Source organism: Bos javanicus, chromosome 13, assembly GCF_032452875.1.
Source record: "Bos javanicus breed banteng chromosome 13, ARS-OSU_banteng_1.0, whole genome shotgun sequence".
Lineage (NCBI taxonomy): Eukaryota > Metazoa > Chordata > Mammalia > Artiodactyla > Bovidae > Bos > Bos javanicus.
Window position 1 is genome coordinate 31,293,657 of NC_083880.1, and position 27,321 is coordinate 31,320,977.

The following is a 27,321-nucleotide window of genomic DNA, read 5'->3' on the forward strand; positions in this document are numbered from 1 at the left end:
TTATATCAATAAGAATACTTTTTAAAAGTCTTATAACAAGAATCTTGGCTAGAAATGTTTAAAATTCTGCTAGTGGTTTATTAATGTATATTTTTATAAGTAACTCATTGGAATATCTTTGGGCAAAAAGCCTACAAATCATTAATAGCAACACATGAGAAAGTCACATACTATACATATACATATATATATATATATATAATTTTTTTTTGCATGTTCTTTAAAAAGACAGTCAAGCTCTCTAGCTAAATGTGAGATGATCTCATTTAGGCAAAAATTTCTATCATAAAGTTAATATGACATTACCAAGTCCACTTGAGTGCAATGGTGTTAGATCATAATTTATCAAATATACATACTGCTGAGCTATGAGGGAACATTCAAAGGAATGTGAAGTAAAAAAAATATATATATGTCCAATAATTTCTCTTGGAGTTTGGGACTTGGCAAATAAATTTCCCTTTTAGAATGCAGAGGACCATTTTAAGGAGATTTATAGGATTAAAAGTTTCTTACTCAGATAGAAGAAGTTTCCAGGAAGAGAATTTTCATTTAAGTTGTTATAAGTCAAATCAAGGACCTCCAGAGCCGGAAGCGATCCAAATCCTCGAGGCAGAGTGTTTAGTCTATTCATGCTGTTGTTGGGGGTAAAAATATAAAATGTCACACACAAAACATGTATGTATATGGACTACTCAGATCACCTCTGTGTGCCGAGTCTCAGAGTCACCTGTGAGGGGCTCAAAGCTGAAAACCCAACCGTAATCCCATTCACTTTATGTTATTTTTACCAGCCTAGTAATTCTAGCCAGGTGATTTCCAAGTCCATGAAACATTTGAAAATGCCTTAGCTGTCACTTTCTCCAATGGTGGTGCTCCGACACTGTTTTACACAGAAAATAAACACATCACAAAATATCTTTCCTTCTAGAGAAAAACTTCTTTATAAGTGTAGCAATGATAAGACCTCAGAAGATATATGTGAAGTCTCATAGTTTTCAGACTTCTGCTTTATTTGATTTTGCTTATTCCTCCCAATGGGAGACAAAAAAAAAAAATCACTTTATTTTGTTTTGTTTTGCAACTACTGATAGTAGTTCAGTACCATCTCCAATTAGAATCAAGTTTGCCAGGGACCGGGGATGGGGAGGGAGGAGGGGAATGGGGAGTTTTTAATGGGTATAGAGTTTTAGTATGGCAAGATGAGAAACTTCTAGAGATAGGCTGCAAAACAATGGGAATACATGTAATGCTTCTGAATCACAGAAACATAAATACGGTATACTTATGTTATCCGTACTTTACATCACAGTTGAAAAATTTTTAATATATATGTAAAAAGCGAAAGTGTTAGTTGTTCAGTCACGTCTGACTGTTTGTGACTCCATGGCTGAGGCTCCTCTGTCTCTGGGATTCTCTAAGCAAGAATTCTGGAGTGGGTTGCCATTCCCTTCTCCAGGGAATCTTCCCGACCCGGAGATGGAACCTGGGTCTCTCGCATCACAGGTGGATTCTTTACCATCTGAGCTACCAGGGAAGCAAGCCCTTAAACACATACACATACACACCTCCAATGAAAGCTAAGGAAAGCTAAGAAAAATATTTTTCTATTATGTTCCACTTGTAAGACTCTTATTTTTTTTAATGTTATTCTCTTTGAATACACTTAAAATATGATTTCAAAAAAATTTTTAATAATATAGACTGACAAATACTGAAAGTGTGGGGGGGTGCTGTGATGCCAAACATAATTCTAGACCCCAATCCTTCTCACATGACACACAATCCTATTCAAACCCACCAAACAGGCTTCACAGGAAACAGCTGAGAGCAGAGAGAAACTAGAAAAGAAGCGATGCCCACCTCTTGATGGGTGTGAAATCTTAGGTTAACTTTACAGTTAGCAAGTTAACCTCCAGCACAATTTGCTGAACTGCTGCTGCTGCTGTGCTGTGCTCAGTTGTGCCCAACTCTTTGCAATCCCATGGACTGGAGCCCAGCAGGCTCCTCTGTCTATGGGATTTTACACAGAAGATTACTGGAGTGGGTTGCCATTTCCTTCTCCAGGGGATCTTCCCAACCCAGGGATTGAATCTGCATCTCTTACATCTCCTGCATTGGCAGGTGGGTTTTTGTTTTCGTTTTTTTTCCCTACTGTGCCACCTGGGAAGCCCTAATAACTGATACTTTCTGTGAATTCACAATTTGTGAAGCACATCTGTGTCAAGTGTTTCACGGGGTCTCCAAAACTGAAATGCAGGCGGAACAGTACTTATAATGATCTCTGGAACATGGCAATGGAGTGTCAGGTTAACACAGGTTCAGCACCAAGGACCTCTGACTCTCCTGATGAGAATGACAGGTATGTAAGAGCCCCCGGCACTCCTGGAGGCCAAGGCACCCCTGATTCCTGGACCCCCACGTGAGGATGCTGAGTAAACTGAAGGAAAGAAATCAGAGACAGTGAGAAAGGCACGGAAGTATACAGCAAGTGCTTCCTTCCTTAAATCTTGCTCTGAGTTACCCATTTTTGAAAATGACAAATAAAATTTTTTCTTTCCAAACCCAGAAGTACACTTTTGAAACATAAGATGCAAGAAATCCACTTTCAGACTTTCTTAGTGGGAAGAAGCGTCTCACCAAAAAGACAGATCTTGTCCACTCTCCAGCCTAGAGCAAGCCCGAGCCTATCCACCTGTGCATGTCAAGAATCTACTAAACTGAAGGTTCTTTTTATTCCCTGAGCAAGAAACCAATTCCACTCCCCTCTCCTCCAAGGTGTCAGGGACTGAGCAGAGGCCCCTGCAGTCGGCAGCGGGGACAGCACTGGGCCTGCTAATCCAGAGGGCAGAAAGAAAGCCCTAACAATGCATCGGGAGGGTCTCAAAGCAGGGTCGACTCAGCTACCACTGGACCTGTACCTCTGGACACTGCACACCAAGGGTGACTCCCTGGCTCCCTGGCACTGACGGGTGGCATGTGCTGCCTTCCCCTGCAGGGGTCATCTACATCTCCATCTACACATGGGAGCTGCCTCTTTTCAGGGCGTCCTCCGAGAGCTCCAGCACTCAAGGATGCCCAGAGAGGACAGAACAGAGCTAGGGTGGAGGTCTAGCTCCAGCGCTCGCTGACCAGGTGGCCTTGGGTAACTCAGCTTCTCTGAGACCTGATTTCCTCAACTGTAAGATGAATGCTGTAACTGATCCTGAACCTGAAACTCCAACACTGTGGCCACCAGATGCAAAGAGCTGACTCATTGGAAAAGACCCTGATCCTGGGAAAGACTGAAGGCAGGAGGAGAAGGGGACAACAGAGGATAAGATGGTTGGATGGCATCACTGACTCGATGGACATGAGTTTGAGTAAACTCTGGGAGTTGGTGATGAACAGGGTGGCCTGGTTGCCGCAGTCCATGTGGTCACAAACAGTCGGACACGAGTTTTGAGTGACTGAACTGAAGATGAGGCTAGAGATACCTTCCCAGAAAGGACCACTAGAAAGTGGAGAGAGAAGACATGGGAAGCCCCTGAAACAATTTCTGGCTCCCAGGTAGGTTCTCAAGAAATGATGGCTGTAACTACAACTGCTTTTCACGAAGCTGGAGAGAGAATCTGAGTCATCCTCAGAGAGACGAGCTTGCCTAAGGAGACCGTTGTGGAGTCTGAACCATCAAGGATGGCTTCCCCATCTGCTTACTCTCCAATCAATTCAGGTGTTAGAAGATAAAGCTCCTGATGACTCAACCACGCCCAATGGTTTAAGTTCTGTTTGCAGGTGACCGTTTTTCAAATGCATATGGAAATGGGAAGATGCCCGCATATGATGGAGAACTTGACAAAACCAGAGTCAAAGGATGTCTGGCACTTTTCCCCTTTTTCCTCTTCAAAAGCTATAGGAACACTTCTCTTTTGGACCACTGATCTCCAGAGGTCCTCTGGGGTGATTCCTGATTCAATAAAACCTTCTTGCCTGGAAGGCAGATTTTTTCCTCACCTCCACAGTGACCTGCTCACACACTTAGCAAAACAAAACAAATACCAAAACCATGAACACTCAACACTGTGCTCAGTGAAAACTTCTAAATCTTCGTAAGATAAGCTCCTTCATCTAACTAGGTCAAAAGGTCAAAAGTTATTCCAGGGACTTCCCTGGTAGTCCAGTGGTTAAGACTCCATGCTTCCAAAAGAAGGGGGCTGGGGCTCGATTTCTGGTCAGGAAACTAAGATCCCACATGCCAAGAAACATAGCAAAAAACAAGTTATCCCAGAATAGTTGGCATGATGCTCTTGGCCATGAGGTTATACCCAAAATAATTACCACCTTGTAACCTATGTGACTTTACACTTTTTTATAAAATAAAAATAACTGTGCATAATGAATGACACAATGGAAGAATGAAGAGCATCATCCTTCTGTTTATTCAGATGGCCTACAATCCTCTCTGGTTTGGGGATCATCAGAATAAATAGAAAATTGGATATAAAACTTCAAAATCAACATCTGGCTGAACATGAAGCTTGGATTACATGTGGCCTAACTGCTCTGCTGCACTTTTTTTTTTTTTAATTGTCTGTTTATTCTGAGTCCTCCTCCATGCCTTGCCTTAACCAGGGCTGCACAGATAAAATTCTTCATGCCATTTGAGGAAAAAAGTACCATTTACAGAAACCTATCTTAATCCCTCTCCCAGAGAACTAGGAATTGGGTTCAAACTCTGACAACCCCATCCATACAGCTAGGTAATTAAATCCAGAGAGTGTTATACAATCAATAAATCAGCAAGAGCCAAAAATGCAAACAGCTTCAAAGTCGACAAAGAGGCAATTCAAAAGTGTTTGATTAAAAAAGAAAGTTTACAACTCTGTCCTGAAGCACCTTGAACTCAACCGAACAAAACCTAGGCCCCTTCCGTCCTCCCCAAAGCTGTTTCTATACATCTATTTCAGCTCCATCGTCCCATCCGTACCGCCTCATGAATTTTACCACTTGTATCTGCTTTTCATATAAAATCCCTCCCCACCTTCACTGTTTCTACCCTGGTTCACCAGGAACGCTAACCTGGTGGGTTTCATCCAACTTCTCCTCCACGTGATCTTTCATACCAGTATCATCTTACCCGCCACTTCCCGGTGACAACTCCCCAGTGGTCAGCAGGTTAAGACCAGAGCTCCTTTATCTGACACAAGGCCCTCCATTAGCACTCAACTCCCTGCCACAGTGGACATTTACTTATTTCCAGGCTGTTTCCCCAACTGTGATACAGGCTCCCTGAGGGCTGGATGGCCAGCACCTGAACAGAGAGCTCCAGAAACACTCATCGAATACACAGATGAGTGCTTCTCTGCCTGGCCTCATCTCCTGCCTCACCTCCTCCCGCCTTACACTTTACACTCAGGACACCACGAGACTTGCAACGCCTGGAACAGGCGGTGCTCTGAGCTTTTTATCTTTTCTCAGTTTATTTTAATTGGAGGATAATTGCCTTACAATGTTGTGCTGGTTTCTGCCATACATCAACACAAACCAGTCATAACTATATATATGTCCCCTCCCTCTTGAGCCTCCGTCCACCCCAAGTCCCATCCCACCCCTCTGGATCATCACAGGGCGTGGGGCTGAGCTCCCTGTGTTATACAGCAGCTTCCCACTAGCTACCTGTCTCACATGTGGTAGTGTTTATCTGTCAAAGCTACTTTCTCGATTCGTCCGCCCTCTCCTTCCCCTGTTGGGTCCACAAGTCCATTTCTATGTTGGTGTCTCTATTCTTCCTCTGCAAATAGGTTCATCAGTACCATTTTGCTAGATTCCACATATATGTTAATACGTATTTTTCTCTGACTTATAACAAACAGGCTCTACGTTCATCCACCTCAGCACAACTGATTCACATTTGTTCCTTTTTATGGCTGAGTAATATTCTACTCTATGTACATACTGAGCTTTTAAATAAGTCCTTCTCACAATCAGAGATGTCGTCCATCTATCTGTCAGTCCTCTCAGTATCGGAGTCTCAGCTCTACTGCTACAGCTTGTAGGAATCCTTCCACCAATCTCACCTATATGCTAACACGCTCCTGGCCCCTTTCCCCACTGTTACCTGACCACCTCCCACTGGTCAGCAATCCAGCTGCACACTTCCCTGCTCGCTGACAGCTGCTCTGCCCCCATCCTTAAGGCTGCAACATTCATCACTGATCTTCAAACGAGCAAGGCTCTCATGTAGAAAAGGCACTTACATAGTCCCAAGATAAATGAATCTATAAATAAAACAATGATGATGATGAATGTGCCAGGTACTATTCCTAGCACCATTTTTTAGGTGAAAGAATGTTTATTCAGACAGACATACACTCCACAGACAAGAGTGTGGCCATCCATCTCAGAAGTCAAGAGGCACCAGGGTATGGGGTTATCAGTTTTTATTGGGGTGGGTAATTTCATACACCAATGAATGGGAGGATTATCCCAACTATTTTGGGTAAGGGGCATGATTTCCAGAAATTGGGCCACCACCCACTTTTTGACCTTTTATGGTCCACCTAGGAACTACCATGGCAACTATGGGTGTGTCATTTATACAATATGTTAAAATGAGCACTTACTGAGGCTTGAGGTCTAATGAAAGTCAACTTGTCCACCATCTCGGACCTAGGTGGTTCTCTTGTACCTTATATATATCAACTCCCTCAGTAAACGATGAAGAATTTAATAGTAAGAATACCAGTCCAGGTTCGATGCACAATACTGGATGCTTGGGGCTGGTGCACTGGGACAACCCAGAGGGATGGTATGGGGAGGGAGGAGGGTTCAGGATGGGGAACACATGTATACCTGTGGTGGATTCAGTTTGATATTTGGCAAAACTAATACAATTATGTAAAGTTTAAAAATAAAATAAAATTAATTAAAAAAAAAAAAAAGAATACATGTCTAGTATTGGGTTGGCAAAAAAGTTCATTTGGGCCAACCCATTACACATGTCTTGTTTTAGCTTCCTTCTTAAATGCAAATGAAATATTAGGACTTAATCTTTCAAAACAGAGATATAAACAGAGGAGCCTTTCTTTTCTGGTTTGCCAGATGAGTACAGTCTCCGTATATGTCAGAGAAAGCTGTCTGATATCAGGTGACTTTCCCCTTCTTCTAAACCCTACTTCCTCTCAGACATTATGAGAAAAGAATGCTCACAGTTCTTACAAAGACTGTCTCTCAACCGGAGTGAATAGCAAATGAAGAGCGTCTAACCAGACTCCCAGTGGAAAAACATGAACTAAAAACCAATCCATGAATGATTTTTGTTTTTCACAATTGCTTCCTAGTAAATTGACAAATACCTGGCCAGCTCCTATAGCCACTCCATGCAAATCACTAACTGAATCAGTGTTTATGACTAAAATTTAATGATATATTACTTTACATGGAGGATGAGGCTTGGAGCAGACAGTATCCTTTAAGAGCTCAACAATGAAGCTGGAATTCAGAAGTCCAAGTTTTGGGGGGCGCGTATAGTGTCTGATGGACAGTGGGATTCTCTGTCTGCTCAGCCACTAACCTGAGGACCAATCAGGAGCAAGCCACTTAACCTCTTGAAAAAGGCTTGGCTTCCTTCCACACAATGAAATCCGTAATGCCTGCCCTTCCCCAGTCCCAACTGTTAAGAGGGTCAAACAATGGTATGAGGACTCTAAAAACTGTAAAGCAACAAAAGAACACAAGGTATTACTATTAATTCACTGCACCTGGTTCTGTAACCTCAGCTGAATCAAAACTCCTCTCTTCACCTTTGTATAAAGACAGATACAGGATTGATAACTTCTCAAATATAAAAAGGAAAAATTGTTAAGAATCAATGTAGTAGTGTTAGAAAACATATCCTTCCCTCCATAGAAGGAAGGTGCTTTAGACACTATTTCTACTCAATATGGAGAGAAAAAAAGCAACCATATTACAACTGGCCTGTACAGTTCAAGCTAGCTATGCAAATAGGTTCCTTCTTAGGCAACATAACGGAAATAAAATTTTATTGGAAACAAAATACAGTAAAAATAAACTCCCTTATTACACCAACAATTAGCTTCTCAATTAGCACACAGATTTGCGCTAATGTAGGCCATTGAAAGGATGTATTAAAACAATAAAACTTTTTTAAAAACCTAAAACATGGGGAAAAAATTAGAGATCTGCTGCTCCTGAAAATGGCAAACCCCTCCCTCGCTCCCACCGGCATCCCGGCTTCCAGGTCCTTCTCCTCTTGTTCCCCTCTCCCTCCAGGAGACTCACCCCAGGTTCAGGTGTTTGAGTTTCTGCAGACTGCTGATCTGCGTGGGCAGCTCCTCAATCTGGTTATTAAAAAAGTTAAGTACTTCCAGATTCTTCAGTTCTGCTATGTTTGGTGGCACAGCTGTGGAAACAGAAACGCTGAGTGTGAATGCAGGAACCTCGCCCCTGGCAGCGAATGCCAGCGACACATTCTGCTTTCCTTTCAAATGAGAGAAAGATGAAACTCCAGCGCAATCACCTTATTCACATATATATCTCTCTTACGTAATTTCTGTAGGGAGTTTCTTAGGTAGTAGCTCACCACCAGCTTCACATGGAAATGTTTCCTCAAAGGGCAGAAGAGAAAATCTGTGCCATGAACAGTCTCTAAGCAAACATTACAGAACATTCTATACTTCTTTCTTTTTTTAAAATTTTTTCCCACCAGTTTTATTGAGATGTAATCAACATACAGCTCTATGTAAGTTTCAGGTGTAAACCCTAAGTATTTGACTTACATCATGATTATCACAATAAGGTTAGTGAACATCTATCATCTCATAAAAATACAAAAGAAATGTTTTTCCTTGTGATGAGAACTCTTAGGATTTACTCTCCTAGATGTAAAATTGTATTTTTTAAAATCATGTAACATCTACTGAGTCCAGTTGTTTTCTTCCTTCTACTTCCCTCACATCTCCAAAAGAAAGTCAGCAAACTCCAAAATCCCTTCCCGAGTTGTGTATCATCAAGCTGTTTAAATAATCTGCTATCTGAAGAGCTGTTCTCTTAACACTTGACTAAATCACGATGATGTTTAAATTCAATCTTCAGTGATAAAACAATCAACCTACCAAGTTCCTGATTTTTGCCTTTGCATCTCAATCCACACACACACACACATACACCCTTGTATCAGATTAGCAACTGATCACCACATTGTTATTATTCGGGCATATGAAAAACCAGTTCAGTAGCAAGAAGGGAACGTGAGTGTGCATATCAAAGGTTAAAGAAAGCGACTGGAGAGCTGAAAGCACTCCCCTTCCCTACAGTATATACTTGCAAATACAAATTTAAAAGCCAAAGGCATCTTTATCTCAAAAATACTAAGTCTCACTTCAATATATTGCACTTCATGTATCCCATTTGCTGATTCAGTCTCTCACAAACATGTCACTGGCCACCATTCATGGTTCGTGTAAGCTCTTAATACCAAAACATTAAGGTAACTGAAACTATGGACAAGGGTCTTGGGTACCACAGAAGGAACTGTTAGGTCTTACGTTAGTACATTTTCTTCCCATCTCAACATCCTCCTCCAGGGGTGCCCCAGAAAACTGGAGAAACCTGGGGACAAAGTTGCTGAAAGCCAAGGCCCAGGTGTGTGTAACATTCCAGACACCTCAGGTTTTTTGTTTGTTTGATTTCCTAATTTATTTGTCTGCATTAGGTCTTAGTTGCAACATGCAGGATCTTTAGTTGTAGCTTGTGGGATCTAGTCCCTCCCCCAGGGATCAAACCTGGGAAACCTGCATTGGGACTGTGGAGTCTTAGCCACTGGACTGCCAGGGAAGTCCCCAGAAACCTGAGATATATAAGAAGACAGCCATACCAAGAACCCCAGTGGATAACTCCCAGGGGAACAGAAGGAAGGTGGCAGGCACAGCGCTCATTACAGCTGAGTCATCATTTTCAGCTTTATAAAATGTCTCAGGTATCGATGACTTGATTACTTTTAGAGGCTTGGTACAAGTTCAGAGACACACGTTTGCTAGAGGAAGGGATTGTGGAGAAGAGGAATTAGTCTGAACGAAGACAGCTGGGAAGAGGCAGTGGTCCAGATGGGAAATGAGCAAGGCGTGGATGAGCTGACTGAAGAGGCTGGTTGTGGGGATGGAGATAAAAAGGTAGGCTTGAAGGGGATCACTGAGGCAACTAGGAATTCCTCCAGCACCTCACTCCCCAGTACCAAGAGGAATGCAGACAAGCCCTACCTGTAGGATCTGGCTACAAAAGCACATGTTTAGGTGTGCCCTCCGTAACATACTTTTTCAGGAATGGATCATATTCACTTTGCATAAATGACCACAAGGAAATTCATCAGACTGTGCCTGCTGGATTTAGAGGTGTTCATGGGTTCTCTCTACCTGGACCCTGGAGTATGTCAAGAGCGAATCGACAGAGGACTACAGCCCTGCTCAGACCTCACTCTCTCCCTGTTCACCCTCCAGCTACCACTAAGCTTCTCTCCCCACATTCATCTGATTAGCTTGAAGAGCAATAAAGAAAGTTAGGGCAACTAGGAGAAAATGATGATCTCAATTTAACCACAAACCAAGAATAATGCAGCCAGAATTACTGCCGCTTTCCCGAAGTTACTTTGCCAATCCAATTAAATGCTGGTCTGAAGGTATCGCCTTTTTTGACAGGATGAGAGATTATTTCACTCTCCTTGCTAAATCAGTCCAATTTAAAACCGCACGTTATGCTAAATGTGATTTAGGGCTTTGTTCTGTGGACACAAACAATAACCCCACATTCAATTTACCCAGCCTTTCCCAGATTTTTGGTGTGCATGTGAATCGTTTACTAAAGACTCCATTCAAACAAGAAGGGGAAAAAAATTTTTACAGCTAATATTCTTCCTAGACTACAGAATCCTCCCCCTCACCACCCCCACCGTAGTTAAAAGCAAAGGAAATTAACCTTCAGACCTGTCTGGATGGGATGACCTTCATGTTTTCAACCAGCATCTAGAGAATGCTTATTTTGTGCACAGAAGCATAAACTTATAGCACTGAACATTTCAATACTTTTGGGATAAAGTAAGAGAGGCAGACTACTTAAAGAAAGTAAGTCACGGGACCTCTCTGGTGGTCCAATGGTTAAGAATCTGCCTTGCAATGCAGGGGATGCAGGTTTGATCCCTGGACAGGGAACTAAGATCTCATATGCCATCCACGTGCTGCAACTAGAGAGTCCATGAGCTGCAACCAAAAAAGATCTCACATGATGCAACGAAGATCCTAGGCAGATACATAAATACTTTAAAAACGAGAGAGAAAAAAAATTTTTAATTTAAAAAATTAAAAAGTTACAAAAAGGTGGGTTATCAGAGTCAATCACCAGAGACAGGTCTGGTGGCTGGAAAGCAAACTGATCCCAACAAAACTGTCCATTAAAAAAAAAAAAAAAAAACAGTTAACAATATGAGTAACAGTTGTGCAGTGGCTAAATCATATACATAGATCCATGAACAATTTGTGAAAATCTATTATGAAAAGGGAGCAGCAACGTGTCACAGGTCAGAATATTCTTTTGGAATTTTCAGAACAGCTACATGACACACCAGCAAGAAGCAGCATTTTAAAATATAAGTAAGCAGTGAGCATCAATACATTTCTTATTATGCATCTGAAATGTCCCTTCTTCATCCATCTGTCCAGTTTCCGAGCCCTCTCCACCCCCACCAGTGGTACACACCGAGTCAACAGACAAGGAGCCGAGTCCACAGAAGAAACTGAGAGGCTGTGATGCGAGAACCCAGGAGGCCTGGCTCACTCGTCTTGGGCTAGTTCTGCACTTTCCTGACCAGCTCTGAACTCACTGTGTGTCCTTAACTCACAACCTCTCTGAGCCTCTACTCCCTTCAGTTTAAATTAGGAAGGCTGGATTATGACCATTTTTCCATTCCCTTCCACCCAGCTTTAGTATTCTGTGATTCTGAGAAGAAGTGATTGCAAAAATCAATGATATGGATTTAAATAATGCAAGAAATGGGGCCCTCAATTAGGAAGCTCAGTCATGTAGAACTTTGCCTGTGACAGAGAATTTAGTATCGTTTGCTGTCTAACTAATATCGTTGGCTGCCTCAATTCTGAGGCTTCAGTTGCTAGAGAAACTCACAGGGGTGCCCAGGCTCCTGCATGCCACGATTAGCTCTGGTTGCAGGAACAGAGAATGCTGGGGGTGCTCTCGGCCCAGAGCTTCTGCTGTGTTTTGGAAAAGGAGACAAAGATGGGGTCATGTCATCCCAGGAACTCTGCCCAGAGACTGATCTCGGAGCATCTTCTGGCATTTCTAATTATTCAAGCTGACAAGCTCAGGAAGACCCTCTTTTCCTTCGAATCCTCTTCAATCTAATGAACTAAAAATTGTTCCAGAGGTTTTTAAGCCACCAGCCTCTGGACGGTTCTAAGACTAGAAACCAAAAGTGCCTAGGGACACTCAAGAGGGGAGCAAGACAAAAAGGGTCTCACCTGATTTCCATGAACATCTCTTTACAAAGCTCCCTAGGGCAGGAAGCACTGGACGGACAGCTCCAACTCTAAGAACCCCTGGCCAGCTTCAGTTCTGAATGACAGCCTGACTCCTAACAGGACATGTATCTGTCCACGTAAGTTACACATACAACAGGCATAGCCACCAGCACTGCACAGATGATGAAACATGTTCACAAAACCAGGGTTACACTCAGGAACATGCTTTCCCCACTAGCTAACAACAGCTTACCCTCTCTCCAACATCAGACCCTAAATCAACTACTGTTGTAGCAACTGGAACTTCACTCTAAGAGCAATTTCTTCCAGGATAAAATTAACCATTGCACAATCAATAACTTATTTTCTTGAAGGCTTTCAGGAGTTTATTCACACAATAATAAATGGCAGGAGATGCTGTGGGGCTGGGAGGGTGAGTACGCAGTCACTAGCTACCCATGGCTCCTTAAGTCTAGAGTGGGAATGTAAGATGGTGCAACCTCTACAGAAAAGTGTGGCAGTTCCTCAAGAAATTACAAATAGAACTACCATATGACCCAGCAGTTCCACTTCTAGGCATTTAATTGAAGGAAACAAAGTCATTACCCTCAAGGTCACAGCAGCATTATTCACAACAGCCAAGATATGGAAACAGCTTAGGTGTCTGTTGACAGATGAATAAAGAAAATGTGATACATACACACTCACTGTCTCTCTCTCTCACACACACACAAATACAATTTGGCCATAAAAAAAGAAGGAAATCCTGTCATTTGCAACAACATAGATGGACCTCGAGGGAATCATGCTAAGTGAAGAGAGTCACACAGAGACAAATACTGTATGATCTCATTTATAGTGAAATCTATTAATATTAAAAAAAAAACACACACACCAAACATAACAACACAACACACCAAAAAAACGTATTGAAAAAGAGATCAGCTATGTTGCCACCAGAGGTCTGGAGGTGGTGGGGTGGGAAGTGAGGGAACGGGATGAGGGTATCACAGAGGAGCCTGGTGGGCTACCGTCCACGGGGCCGCAAAGAGTTAGAAAGACTGAAGCAACTTAGCACGCATGCACACTAAAAAAGAAAGAAAAATAGTAAGTAATAAATTTAAGTTGCGATTAGCTGACATGAAATACAATTAGTAATTCAGTTGCCTGGTCACAGTAGCCACATTTAGAGACCTTGACAGTCACTTGCAGCTGCCATGCTGGACAGCAAGAACATAGAATATTCCAATCTCTGCACCAAGGTCTATGCTAAAGCATTTGGCCTCTGATACCTAATTTGAAAAAAGAAAGAAATGAATTTATTTACAAAACAGAAACACAGATATCGAAAACAAGCTTATGATCACCAAAGAGGAAAGGGGAGATAAATCAGGAACTTGGGATGAGAACACATACATACACACGACTACATATAAGACAGGCAACCGACAAGGACCCACTGTACAGCGCAGGGAACCTTACTCAAGATTATGTAATGACCTCTATGAGAAAGGAATCTCAAACAACGCATATATGTACACGTGTAATTGAATCACTTTGCTGTACACCCGAAACTAACACATTGTAAATCAACTACAATAAAAATTTGAAAACAAAGAAACAAATCAGTGAGCCTCAAAGCCTCAAGTATATCAGAATTCCAGGAGGGCTTGTTAAAATACAGATTTGGGGGCATACCCTAGAGTTTCTGATTCAGTACTTTGGGGTGGGGCCCAGGAATCTGCCTTTCCAGCAAGTTCCCAAAAGTCAGTGATGCTGCTGGTCTGGGGGCCCTTATTTTGGTTCAGAAAACATTCTTTTTTTAAGTTGTTTTTTTTTTTTTAATGTGGACCATTTTAAAGTCTTTCGTGAATTTGTTACAACATTGTTTCTGTTTTATGTCTTCTTTTTTTCTTTTTTGGCCATGAGGCATGTGGGATCTTAGTTCCCTGACCAGGGGTTGAATCTGCACACCCAGCACTGGAAGGTAAAGTCTTAACCACTGGACCACCAGGGAAGTCCCCCAGAAAACTTTTAAGTCAGTGGTGATGTGAAAATCACGAGTCCAATACATATGTCCTTGGCTGCACCCAATCATGTGGAACAAGATCATAACAATCAATCTGATCCAAATTAGGACTTCTCTGCCAGCCCAGTGGGCTACTGACATTGGGGGCAGATGAAATGGGAAAAGTGAAAGTGTTAGTTGCTCAGTCGTGTCCAACTCTTTGCAATCCCACGAACTGTAGCCCAGCAGGCTCCTCTGTCCATGGGATTCACCAGGCAAGAATACTGGAGTGGGTAGCCACTTCCTTCTCCAGGGGATTTTCCCAACCCAGGGATAGAACCTGGGTCTCCTGCAGGGCAGGCGAATTCTTTACCACCTGAGCCACCAGGGAAGCCCAAAACGAAAGGCATTTTCGATGGAGAAAGCACAGAAACTGGGGGTTGCAACTGCTTCCCCACTTAGATCACTCCCGGGAAATCAGCCCTGGGGAGGATGACGACAACCAGGGAAAAGCACCAAACCCCCTTGTCCACAGAACCTTGTTACGTGGCAGCAACTTCATGGTGCCCCAGGGTGGTCATGTGACAAGGTGTCACTGTCCTTCTGGCCTGAAGGTCACTGTAGGGTACCGGGCGGCAGTGATGGCAGAGCAGCCCAGCTGGGGCACAGCTGATCCGGGGGCTTTTCAAGCAAGAGCATTTTGTAGCCCCTGAGCCAAAGAAACAAAACTGCGAAGGGTGACAGGCTCTGGGTGCAGCAGGCACCGCGCAAAACATAAGGACGGGCGCTCGCCTGTGCGCAGCCCACGGAAGGGCCGGGGAGGTGGGGTCACACATTGGTCTTTAGAACCATCTGGTTGGCGCTGAAAACAGGGTCCCCTTCAGCTACAAAAGGGGCGGAAGAGACCAGGCATCAGCGGCTGCCGGGAGCCGGAAACGGCTGGACCACACGGAGTTTCTCTCGTCAGCATGGACGGGAAGTCTACCCACCAAACTCCCCCTTCTGGCTCTTTCTGCAGCATCATCCATACTGCTTTCGGCTTTGGTGATTCCTGCAAAGGAGAAGCACAAGGGCCAGGGCTTGAAAACCAGGGGTCCCTGCCCCACATGCCTCCCTGAAGCCCCAACATAGGGGCTGAGCCATTGCCACCTTTATGGGAAACCACTGATGGGCTGCCAGCTACCCCAAGTGCAAGAAGAGGGAGCCTCAGAGCGAGGACTCAATGGGAGCCAACAGTGAGGCCGAGACCAGGACACGACCCAGAGGCGGGCACACACCCTGCGATGCGAGGGGTGAAACACTACTGTCTTAGGCCCATTTCCAGGGACACCCCTGACCAGACAAAGCCCAAAGATCCCACAGGGAATAAGGTAAAGCAAAATAAATCAAATAGCACTGCTTCCCCAAACCTGACACGTTAATACTAAAAATGGGAGATTTGTGTCTGTTGTCATAACAAATAGAAATGCCCGGGGTAATTTTTTAGACGCTTCTGCTGCTGTATAAAATTCAAAATGGATTAAAGATCTAAACGTAAGACCAGAAACTGTAAAACTCCTAGAGGAGAACATAGGCAAAACACTCTCTGACGTATATCACAGCAGGATCCTCTATGACCCACCTCCCAGAATATTGGAAATAAAAGCAAAAATAAACAAATAGGACCTAATTAAACTTAAAAGCTTCTGCACAACAAAGGAAACTATAAGCAAGGTGAAAAGACAGCCTTCAGAATGGGAGAAAATAATAGCAAATGAAGCAACTGACAAACAACTAATCTCAAAAATATACAAGCAACTCCTACAGCTCAACTCCAGGAAAATAAATGACCCAATCAAAAAATGGGCCAAAGAACTAAATAGACATTTCTCCAAAGAAGACATACAGATGGCTAACAAACACATGAAAAGATGCTCAACATCACTCATTATCAGAGAAATGCAAATCAAAACCACAATGAGGTACCATTTCACACCAGTCAGAACAGCTGCGATCCAAAAGTCTACAAGCAATAAATGCTGGAGAGGGTGTGGAGAAAAGGGAACCCTCTTACACTGTTGGTGGGAATGCAAACTAGTACAGCCACTATGGAGAACGGTGTGGAGATGCCTTAAAAAACTGGAAATAGCTGCCTTATGACCCAGCAATCCCACTGCTGGGCATACACAACGAGGAAACCAGAATTAAAAGAGACACGTGTACCCCAATGTTCATTGCAGCACTGTTTATAATAGCCAGGACATGGAAGCAACCTAGATGTCCATCAGCAGATGAATGGATAAGAAAGCTGTGGTACACAAGGGAGTATTACTCAGCCATTAAAAAGAATACATTTGAATCAGTTCTAATGAGGTGGATGAAACTGGAGCCTATTATACAGAGTGAAGTAAGCCAGAAAGAAAAACACCAATACAGTATACTAACGCATATCTATGGAATTTAGAAAGATGGTAACAATAACCCTGTATGCTGCTGCTGCTAAGTCACCTCAGTCGTGTCCGACTCTGTGGGACCCCATAGACGGCAGCCCACCAGGCTGCCCCGTCCCTGGGATTCTCCAGGCAAGAACACTGGAGTGGGTTGCCATTTCCTTCTCCAGTGCCTGAAAGTGAAAAGTGAAAGTGAAGTCGCTCAGTCGTGTCCGACTCTTAGCGGCCCCATGGACTGCAGCCTACCAGGCTCCTCGAGACAGCAAAAGAGACACACATGTATAGAACAGTCTTTTGGACTCTGTGGTGGGGGGGATGATTTGGGAGAATGGCATTGAAACATGTATAATATCATATATGAAACGAATCGCCAGTCCAAGTTCAATTCAGGATACAGGATGCTTGGGAATGGTGCACTGGGACGACCCAGAGGGATGGTACGGGGAGGGAGGAGGGAGGGGGATTCGGGTTGGGGAACACGTGTACACCCGTGGCAGATTCATGTTGATGTATGGCAAAACCAATACAATATTGTAAAGTAATTAACCTCCAATTAAAATAAATAAATTTATATTTAAAAAATAAATAAATAAAATTTCTTTATTAGAGAAGATTAAGGGATGGTAGAGGATTTTCAAATGAAGCCAGGTATGCTGATTTTTTTTAAAATATGATTTTTTACAAGTTTTATTTATGTTTAAAAAGTTTTTGGCAGGTGGGGTCTTAGTTCCCTGACCAGGGATTGGACCTGTGACCCTACAGTGGTAGGCAGAGTCTGAACCACTGGACCATCAAGGAAGTCTCTGCTGATTCTTAAGTTACACTCCTGCAATGAAGTTATCAGAAAAAATGACCAAAAATATCCAAATACATGAAAATGAGTGAGATTATTTGTTATTCAGTCACTGGGGGGAGAAAGACCATTTGAGAAGAAATCATGAAAGCAAACACTGCTTTGTCCCAATATTTGACGAGTATAATACTGAACAACCACCATCCCTCTTCACCCTGGTGGGAAGATGCCCAAGTAACAGAAGCCATATGAAATACCAAACTATAAGAAATATGAATCAGTGCATTCTTGGTCAGAGTGAAAGGAAAGTCCTTTTAATCCTTAGCTACAACAGCTAGAAGGCATTAGTCTATTCATGGCGCAGAGGTGATGTCCAGACTAATTATATAGATGTCAATTCTATCAGCAAATTAGGAATCTTTGTTCTGAAAGCCATTCTAATGATCACATGTAAAGAAGAATTTCCTCACTCTGGCAAATAATTATGCTCTTCAGAATTTTATATTGAGGAGGGAAACAAAAAGGTCATTTGTACCTATAGTGATTAATGACTTTTGTTTTCTGGTCAAAAACAGGAGGTGGATAATGAACTAATCATCATAGCATAAGAACTTGAAGTTCAAAAGTATACTGATGATAACCAGTTTTCCAGATTTTATGAGATTTCCCCCAAAGCAGCAATTAAAACAGTGAATTACAGTAGTTACAGGTTATTTAAAAACATAAAAGTTTATGGAACAGCAGAGCAAATTCTCATTTAACAGGATCTACAAGTTCCTCAAGGTAAAAATCAAAGAGCAAAAGAGCTAAGTAGCCACCTGACAAAGGCCAAGGTCCCCCAAATATCGTTAGCCTTGTAAGTGACAAGAGCAATGCTGCTTGCAGTTAATCAGCGGTACTCACTGACCACCCACACCTAGAAGGAGAGACTTAGTGCATCCTATCGCGGGCTTCCTTAAGATGCTGCAGCTCACAGTGGCAAAGAATCTGCCTGCCAATGCAGGAGACACGGGTTCCGTTCCTGGGCCGTGAGGATACCACGTGCCGTGGAGCAACTGAGACGTGCGCTACAACTTTTGAGCCCAGAAGTAGCAACTACTGAAACCAGAGAGCCTAGGGCCTGTGCTCCTCAACGAGAGACGCAACCGCGATGAGGAGCCCACACACCACAACTAGGGAGCAGCCCCCTCACTTCAACTAGAGAAAAACCCTGGCAGCAACAAAGACCCAGCACAGCCATAAAAAAAAAAAAAGGATAAAAGAAGTTCTCATCACAAGAAAACAATTTTTTTTTAAATCTGCAGCTTAAGTCGTTTTACTAACCAAAGACATTCCTTGCGTAATTTACTGCAAAGAAAAAAAAAAATGGTTCAACTCTTTCAGCAACAATGAGAATAATCAATTACCCAAAAATTAGGCGAAGTTACAAGCAAGCTGTAAGTCAGCTTTTATAGTGTAAAGTCTAACATGCAAAAATATCTGTCCCTGGGGTACGAAAAGTGTGTACGCACAGTCAAACAAATCTTCTAAAAAGCTGACAAGCATGGATTTCTGCTCCTCTGAGGACGCCAAACTTAGTTATGTCTGAATCTCCAATCAACTTCCCAGAAGGAACCAAACAAGGTCCACGTGGTCTTAGTCCTTCCAGACCCAGAATTGTTTTAGTAACACACCCTGGAAATCACACTTCAGTGAGCAAAGAATACAGCGTCCACCAGCAGGGCATCCACAAATAGCTTTTGTCTGAGAGCCGTGTCAGAGCAGAGACACTAAGGGGAAAGGCAGGGACCTTCCATCACCTGGGAGGAAGTGACATTAGTGAAGGACAAGAAAAGGATGGGGAACCCTTCCTCCAGGAAAAATGCCCAAGAAGTCTGGAAGGAAACACGGCAAAGAACGAGAGAGAAAAGAACACTGAATACATTTCAATCAATCAACGTAGAAAGCATGCTCAGCTCAGTGAAAACGAGCTATTTAGGCTCTGAAATTTTTAAAAAGTACCATTATAATGGGTACACACACACTCAATCCAAGATTATTAAGAGAGAGACAATGGACAAATACAATTCACAGACACATACACATCACGCTTCGCCGACAGCTCCTGTCTTCTTTTCTAGTGATATATATACACTATCATGTGTAAAAAAGATAGCCAATGGGGAGCTGCTGTATAAGCACAGGGAGCTCAGCCTGGTGCTCTGTGATGACTTAAAGGGGTGGGAAGCCGGCGGCGGGGGCGTGGTGGCAGGATGCTCAACCAAGAAGGAGGGGATATATGTATACATGAAGGCTGATTCTCATCGCTGTCCAGCAGAAACGAACACAACATCGTAAAGCAACCATCCTCCAAAAAAATAAATAAATAATAAAGGTACTTCTGGGAAAAAAAGAATTACTCCAGCAAATGGATAAACAAGGTCCTACTGTATAGCCCATATTGAACTATATTTAATATCCTGTGATAAACCATAATGGGAAGAAAAGAAAATGAAAAAGATTTTTACATACGTATGTAGAACTTTGTTGTACAGGAGAAATTAACAAAACATTGTAAATCAACCGTACTCCAATTAAAAAGAAAAAGAATGACTTCAGCAAGACATCATCCACGCGAAGTTGCTTCTCTACCTTCCCTGTCTCATGTCTTGGTGCTGATGATGGAGTACATGAAGCAGGGGGAAGGGGGTGGACGAAAATGCCCAGTGCTAGAAAAATCCACCCTGGACCTTGTTAACTCCTCTTCTAATGATAACAACTATGCCTTCAACCTTAGGGATGCTCCCTGCTCATCCATTTGAACAAGTGAAGATGCAGGGCCAATGTCTGGTCCACCGAGCTCCGGGACTCCCTGGAGCAGGGCGTTACCTGTACACGGACACCGACAGAGGAGGCAGCAGGGGAAAGGGGAACACAGGCTCAAAGCCATGCGAAGCCCCCAGCTCCGGCTCCACGTCCTCAGCCATGTGAAGCCTGCTTCTTGCCCCAGACACAGAGCAGGGCATCCAAAGCCACCCTTGCCTCTTGCACTCAGGTCACGGTTTCTGGGAGGTCTGGTCCTTCAAGGCTAAAAAGCTGTGAATAACCTCACCCTTTATTTTCTACACAGTTGGCTGCAAAGGAGGGCTTCGAGGAGAAAGGTAAGAATTCATCTCCCCTTTTGGAAGGATGAGCAAGATAGAGAGAGAAGGGCAGGCATTTCCACTAAGCATCAGGTGCCTGGAGTAAACGCTACACAGGCAGGAAAAAAATGCTTAAGAAACAGCAAGAGGTTAGACAAGATGGGGACTTTCCTCGTGGTCCAGTGGTTAAGACTTCGCCTTCCAATGCAGGGTATACAGGTTCGATCCCTGGTCAGGGAGCTAAGACCCTACATGTCTTGGGGCCAAAAACCAAAACATAAAACAGAATCAATATTGTAACATGTTCAATAAAGACTTTAAAAATGGTCCACACCAAAAAAATACCTAAAAACAATAGCTATCATAAAAAGAATGAGCTTCACGTTAACTTAAAAAAAAAAAAAAACCTTATCAAAGTTTTGTACATATTTCCAGGAAACATCATCAGTGTATCCACACTGCAAATATACTGTTATCTTTCTCCAACTCCAAGGTTTCTAAATCTGAGCTGCATGTGCCCCTAAAAAATTTATGAATGGTTTTAACAGGATCTACAAACCTATTGAAATTTTAAGGATTATGTGTAGTTTTCTAGGAATCATGGACACAGCTTTCACTCTGTTCTTAAAAAAGGTCAGTGAGTTATGAAATGTTAAGAACTACTCTAAAAGAGTGTCTATTCCCAAGCATCGCATCTTTTAGAATCTCTCCTCCTCCCCTGCATGACACACATGTATACATGCACTATCTATGTGAGAGTCAACAGATGATTTACACAGAAATTTTTGCTAGTAGATCAATTCCATTTGAGGTTCCGTTGTAAATGGTAAATGATAGCCAAGACATAGAAGCAATGTAAACATCCATCAGCAGAGAAATGGATAAAGAAGATGTGGTACATACATACAATGCAACATTACTCGGCCACTAAAAAAATAATGAAATAATGCCATTTGCAGCAACATAGATGAACCTCGTGGCTTCCCAGGCAGTTCAGCTGGTAAAGAATCTACCTGCAATGTGGGAGACCTTCGCTCAATTCCTAGGTTGGGAAGATCCCCAGGAGAAGGGATAGGCTACCCACTCCAGTGTTCTTGGGCTTCCCTAGTGGCTCACACGGTAAAGAATTAACCTGCAATGTGGGTGGCCTGGGTTCAATCGCTGGGTTGGGAAGATCCCCTGGAGAAGGGCACGGCAACCCACTCCAGTATTCTTCCCTGGAGAATCCCATGGACACAGGAGTCAGGCAGGCTACCATCAATGGGGTTACAAAGAGTCAGATACAACTGAGCGATTAAGCACAGCACAGATGAACCTAGAGATTGTTACACTTAGTGAAGTAAGTCAGACAGAGAAGGACAAAGGTATATCACTTACATGTGGAATCTAAAAAAAAAAAAATCATATAAATGAATTATTTACAAAACAAAAATAGAGTCACAGATGTAGAGTACAAACTATGGTTACCAGGGAGAATGGGGGTGGGGATAAATTGGGAGATTTGAACTGACACATACACACTACTATATATAAAACAGATAAAGTAGATAACTAATAAAGACCTATTATACAGCACAGGGAACTCTGCTCAATACTCTGTGATGACGTACATGGGAAAAGAATGTAGAAAAAGAATGGATATATACATATGTATAACTGGTTCACTTCGCTGTACACCTGAAACTAACAGAATACGGCTAATCAACTATACGCCAATAAAATTAAAAAAAATAAAAAAGTTTTAAAAAACAGTAAAAGAAACCCTATCCAAGATGAACTCCCCACAGTGGGCGGTGTGGAAATTGACAGGTTCAATCTGCCCACACATGAGGATCGCCACAGCCTGCCATCTTTCTGAAATTCCCATAAGTGAAGTCACTCCTTTTAAAAACATACTGTGGAAGAATTAACACCTACCCTTATTTCGCTTCCTCTGGGCACAGGAAAATACTCCAAGAAGAGAGATTCTAGAGTAGGTGCGTTCAGGATGGAAGGGCTGACATGAAAGGGATCGAGGACGACAAGTGTCTGAGCAGAGGACACAGGTGTATCAAAACCACTTCTCCAACTTCACATGTTAGCCTTGGGATGTGCTGGCTCTGGACTATCGGATCAATAGATGCTTCCATGCGACAATCCCACATGCTTCCTTAACTAAAACCGCCAAAAAACAAACTCCCAACTATAGGCAATTTTGTAAATGGTACCTAACCAGTGGTACCATTGGAAAGACACTGTTCAATTAATAGCTGTCTGACTCACAATTATGTACACATTTTTTCAAATCCAATCTTTCAAATGATGGCACAGGAACAAATTGATGAATGTGCACTAATTAGAAAAATAAGCTATTGATCAAAGCCTCTGGTTTATAAATACATTCATACTCTGTTAAAATGCAAACAGCAAGTTGTTTTGATATTGTCACAAGATAAATTCATGACACAGAGACAATTTATTTTGCATATTCTCCCCTCATAGTTTAATTTTGTACAAGCCATGCACTAGAACTTTTGCATAAGGCATGACAAGTAATCTATGAAAGAGGAAATAACTAGAGACTTGGCAACAGAAAGGTGTTGGAAGACTGGTGAAGGTCATTCTTACAAGTTGGGACAGTTAATTTTTCTCATTCATCTCAACAATCAATTATGTCTCTAGAAAAGGGTTTCCATTTATTATGCTTTTTAAAAAACTGCTTAATTTTCTTTATTATAATTGGGCCTGCATATTATGAGATTGCAGTATTTTCATGCAAAACATCCTCCTTAATTCCTTTACAATAACACTTTCAGTAGAGAGCCTATCAATATATACATCTGCATAAAATCTTTAAACATTACATTTGTTTTAATGTTTTGACCAAAGAAATTATTGAAATCACTAAAGAAAATATCCTGGCATTTGTTCACTATAATTTTGAATTCATATATAAGTTAAAACTAGTAAGAAATAGTCTGTTAAGAAAAAGAAACAAGTTTTGCTATAACACTTATGTTTACTGCTTGTCTAGTCATTTCTGACACATTAGATGACAAGAAATGGTCCCAGTTAAGGCTTGAAACGGCCAGCAAAGCTGCTAATATCTCAAGAAAACGTTTTACATGACACTTAAAAGTTTCAAGTGTAAAACTAAGTAATCACATAACGAGACTCACACTTATGAAAGATTTATATAGAACCTGCTGATCAATGTTTGTACACAGCAAAAAGACATTCTTTGCATTTCTTGCAGAAAATGATCAGGCTTTAGTCCTTATCATGCACAGGTCACAAAATGGAAAATACTGTTGTCATATGTGAAGTACTGGGTTTTGCTATTTCTTTTTAAAATTAAGAAAAGCATCATGTTAAAAAATTAATACTTAGATTGCTTTATCATTTATGCAAAATGTGAGTCATTTCATAATGCATAGTATTCCTCCTTACATGACGGCATTCAGTAAAAGAACCAATATAAATGGGCACAAAATGTATATTTTCCTGAGTATTACACTTTTTTTTTTTAATTAAAATCTGGTTCCATACATATATATTTTAAACTTTCTTCCAAGGGAGAAAAAAATTTTATGTATACTCCATACAAAAAAAATACATAAAAGGCAAGAGAATTCTCTCACTTTAAAGAGATTGGAAGGAAAGTTTCTAACATGAGAAAGAAACCATAATAAACACTAAACATGACACGTGAAACTGAACATGTACTTTAAGTTTGGGAGTCAAAAGAAAAATAACATACCTCCTTATGGAAGGATCAACATTAATTGTGGCAAAACTGGCCTATGTAAATGGCAGCAACATCATACCCTGAGAGAAGCTTGCAAAAAAATTTCGTCCTCTAACAACACCAATTTGGTTTTTAATCTTTTAGCATGAGATGAGGAGGAAGGAGGGAAAAAAGTATCCCAACAGTGACCTCTAGTGGACAAGTTTTAAAACGATTCTCTCAGAAATTCCTCTTTAAGACTGAAAAGTAGAAAAACATTTACAAAGCTAATACTCCCAAGACCATAAGAACCAGGGATTAGATAAGATGCAGACTGCAAAAGACCCAGCTAACACTGGCTTATAAGGGAGGGTCACCACAAAGGCAGGCAGGCAGAGACACAGAAAGACCATCTTTGAAATAAATGTTGTATCCCCTTCTTAGAGACCCTGACAGCAAGCAAGCGCTGAGTCTATCATCGCAGACAGCTGGGACTCACCACCACTCACGACCTACCAACCCATTTATCAACTGGCATTAACTCAAGGGTCTGCTTCATGTTCGGCCTGCTTTGGGCACTTTTGTGGGGTGGTATGTACAATACCTAAGCATACGACAGCGTTCCTAATTTCAAGAAACATAACCTACAATTAACTGTTTAAAAATATTAGTAAATCATTTGGGATCTTAAATACATGAAACAGAGCTTCCCAGGTGCCACCAGTGGTAAAGAACCAATCTGTCAATGCAGGAGACATAAGAGACTTGGGTTTGACCCCTGGGTTGGGAAGATCCCCTGGAGGAGGGCATGGCAACCCACTCCAGTATTCTTGCCTGGAGAATTCCATGGACAGAGGAGCCTGGTGGGCTACAGTCTGAAAGGCTGCAAAGAGGTGGACACAACTGAAGTGACTTAGCACGCACACATGCATACATAAAGCTAAGTGAACGGGTAACAAGAGGGCCAATCCAGGAGACCTAGAATAGTAGGAGGTCTTCATTTCCTTGTGGAGAAGTCAACTCAGCCAAGCCCACCAGGTCTGCCCCAAGGCTGGTCACGACCCCAGCTTTCCAATTTGTATCCTGGGGTGTCCCTGAGGAGCCAGACACACCGCAGAGACAATGCAAGTTTGGTTTCAGACCACCCACCACAACAATGCAACTACTGCAATAAACTGAGTCACACAAACTTTTTGGCTACTCAGTGCCTGTAGGAGTTGTGTTTACACTCTACAGCTGTCTATTAAGTGTGCAAAGTACTATGTCCAAAAAATGTACATATCTTATTAAAAAACACAAAGCTTAAAAAAAAAAATGCTAACCATCCTCTGAGCCTTCAACCAGTTGTCACCTTTTTGCTGGTGGAGGGTTTGAAATATTGTGAGAATTACCAAAGTGACACAGAGACACAAGGTGATCAAATGCTGTTGGAAAAATGGTCCAGTAGCTTTGCTCAACTCAGCGTCGCCACAGACCTTCAATTTCCGCCAATTCAATTCCCGCCAAGCTCAATAAAGTGAGGCCTGCCTGTACCATGTTAGTACATCATTCCTTCCCTGTGAAAGGGCCACGTAAAGGGGAAAGACAGCAACTCCTAGGATATAAGGCTCTGTTTCTCACTGCTCAGCACATTTGAAAGGAAACTACAAGCAGTTAAGGAACAGAAGTGTGCAGTGGTTACATTCACTCAGACCCGCACACTGACTGATCCTGAAGAAACTGTCAGGTTCCTCCACTGACCACTTCACCCAGACCCCCTGCTTCCCACCCTGGTCTTGCCATTACTGCCTTTACATGAGGGCTTCCTGGGAAACCATTCTGAGCTCAGCAACGGGCAGTAAAGAGGAATACAAGATGGTCTCCGCCTTCAACAAAGCTTACCACCGCCCTTAAGATAAAGGTACATCCTCAGAAGCTGTAATTCTGGATCACAGTAATGTAGCTACGTACCCTGGACCACTGAAGGTCAAAAGACAATACTTGGGGTGACCTAGAAGGCTTGAACAAATACTTTAAAGGAATTCTCTAGGACCACACCCCCTCTACTTTGGCTTTTTGGATGAAGCACAGGCCTTTGTGCTGTCCTCCAGGCAGTGTCACAGTCGAGAGCATCAGTACTGGATCACTCCTTAGACACTGATCAGCTGGGGAAAGAGTTCACGGGCAAAAGGGTCCTCCCAAGAATGGTTTGCATCAAGCAGGGAGGACATGTCGCTCAAGGGAGAAGGGGAACTCTCATAGCTACAGTCACTGTAAGCATCCAGCAGGCAGGAGAGGACGAAACAGGAAGTGACAGGACAAGGAAGAGCCATGCTGGTGCCAAGAGTCTCTGAATATGAGACTTCCCTGGCGGTCCAGTGGTTAAGACTCCACCTTCCAATGCAGGAGTACAGGTTCGATTCCTAGTTAGGTAACTAAGATCCCACATGTCTTGTGACCAGAAAACCAAACATAAAACAAGCAATATTGTAACAAATTCAATAAAGACTTTTAAAAATGGTCCACATCAAAAAAATAAATAAATAAAAGTCTCTGAACAATAGGATTTGGGGGAGAGATATCTCCAGTTTGCAGGGGGGCCAAGAGGAAGATGCACAGGGGGTGGGGCAGGCAGGGGAGGAAGGGAGGAGCAGGAAAGCCTGGCGGAAGAGCCTCATCTTTACTCTGCAAACATTCCCCCTGGGCAAGCAAGCACCTCCATCCGGGGCCCAGAGAGTCACCTGTCCAATCACAGCAAAAAAA

General features: G+C 42.5%; 1 protein-coding gene across 2 annotated transcripts in view; it reads right to left on the reverse strand.

Moving 5' to 3' along the window:
* Positions 1-27,321, reverse strand: part of RSU1 (Ras suppressor protein 1) — a 215,162-nt gene that overhangs the window by 155,198 nt on the left and 32,643 nt on the right. For both annotated transcript variants that reach the window (XM_061436136.1, XM_061436137.1), the window contains 2 exons: positions 8,281-8,401; positions 517-635 (listed from right to left, as the gene is read on the reverse strand). In XM_061436136.1, coding sequence (XP_061292120.1) covers positions 517-635; positions 8,281-8,401 — 240 coding nt within the window. The remainder of the gene's footprint in view (positions 1-516; positions 636-8,280; positions 8,402-27,321) is intronic.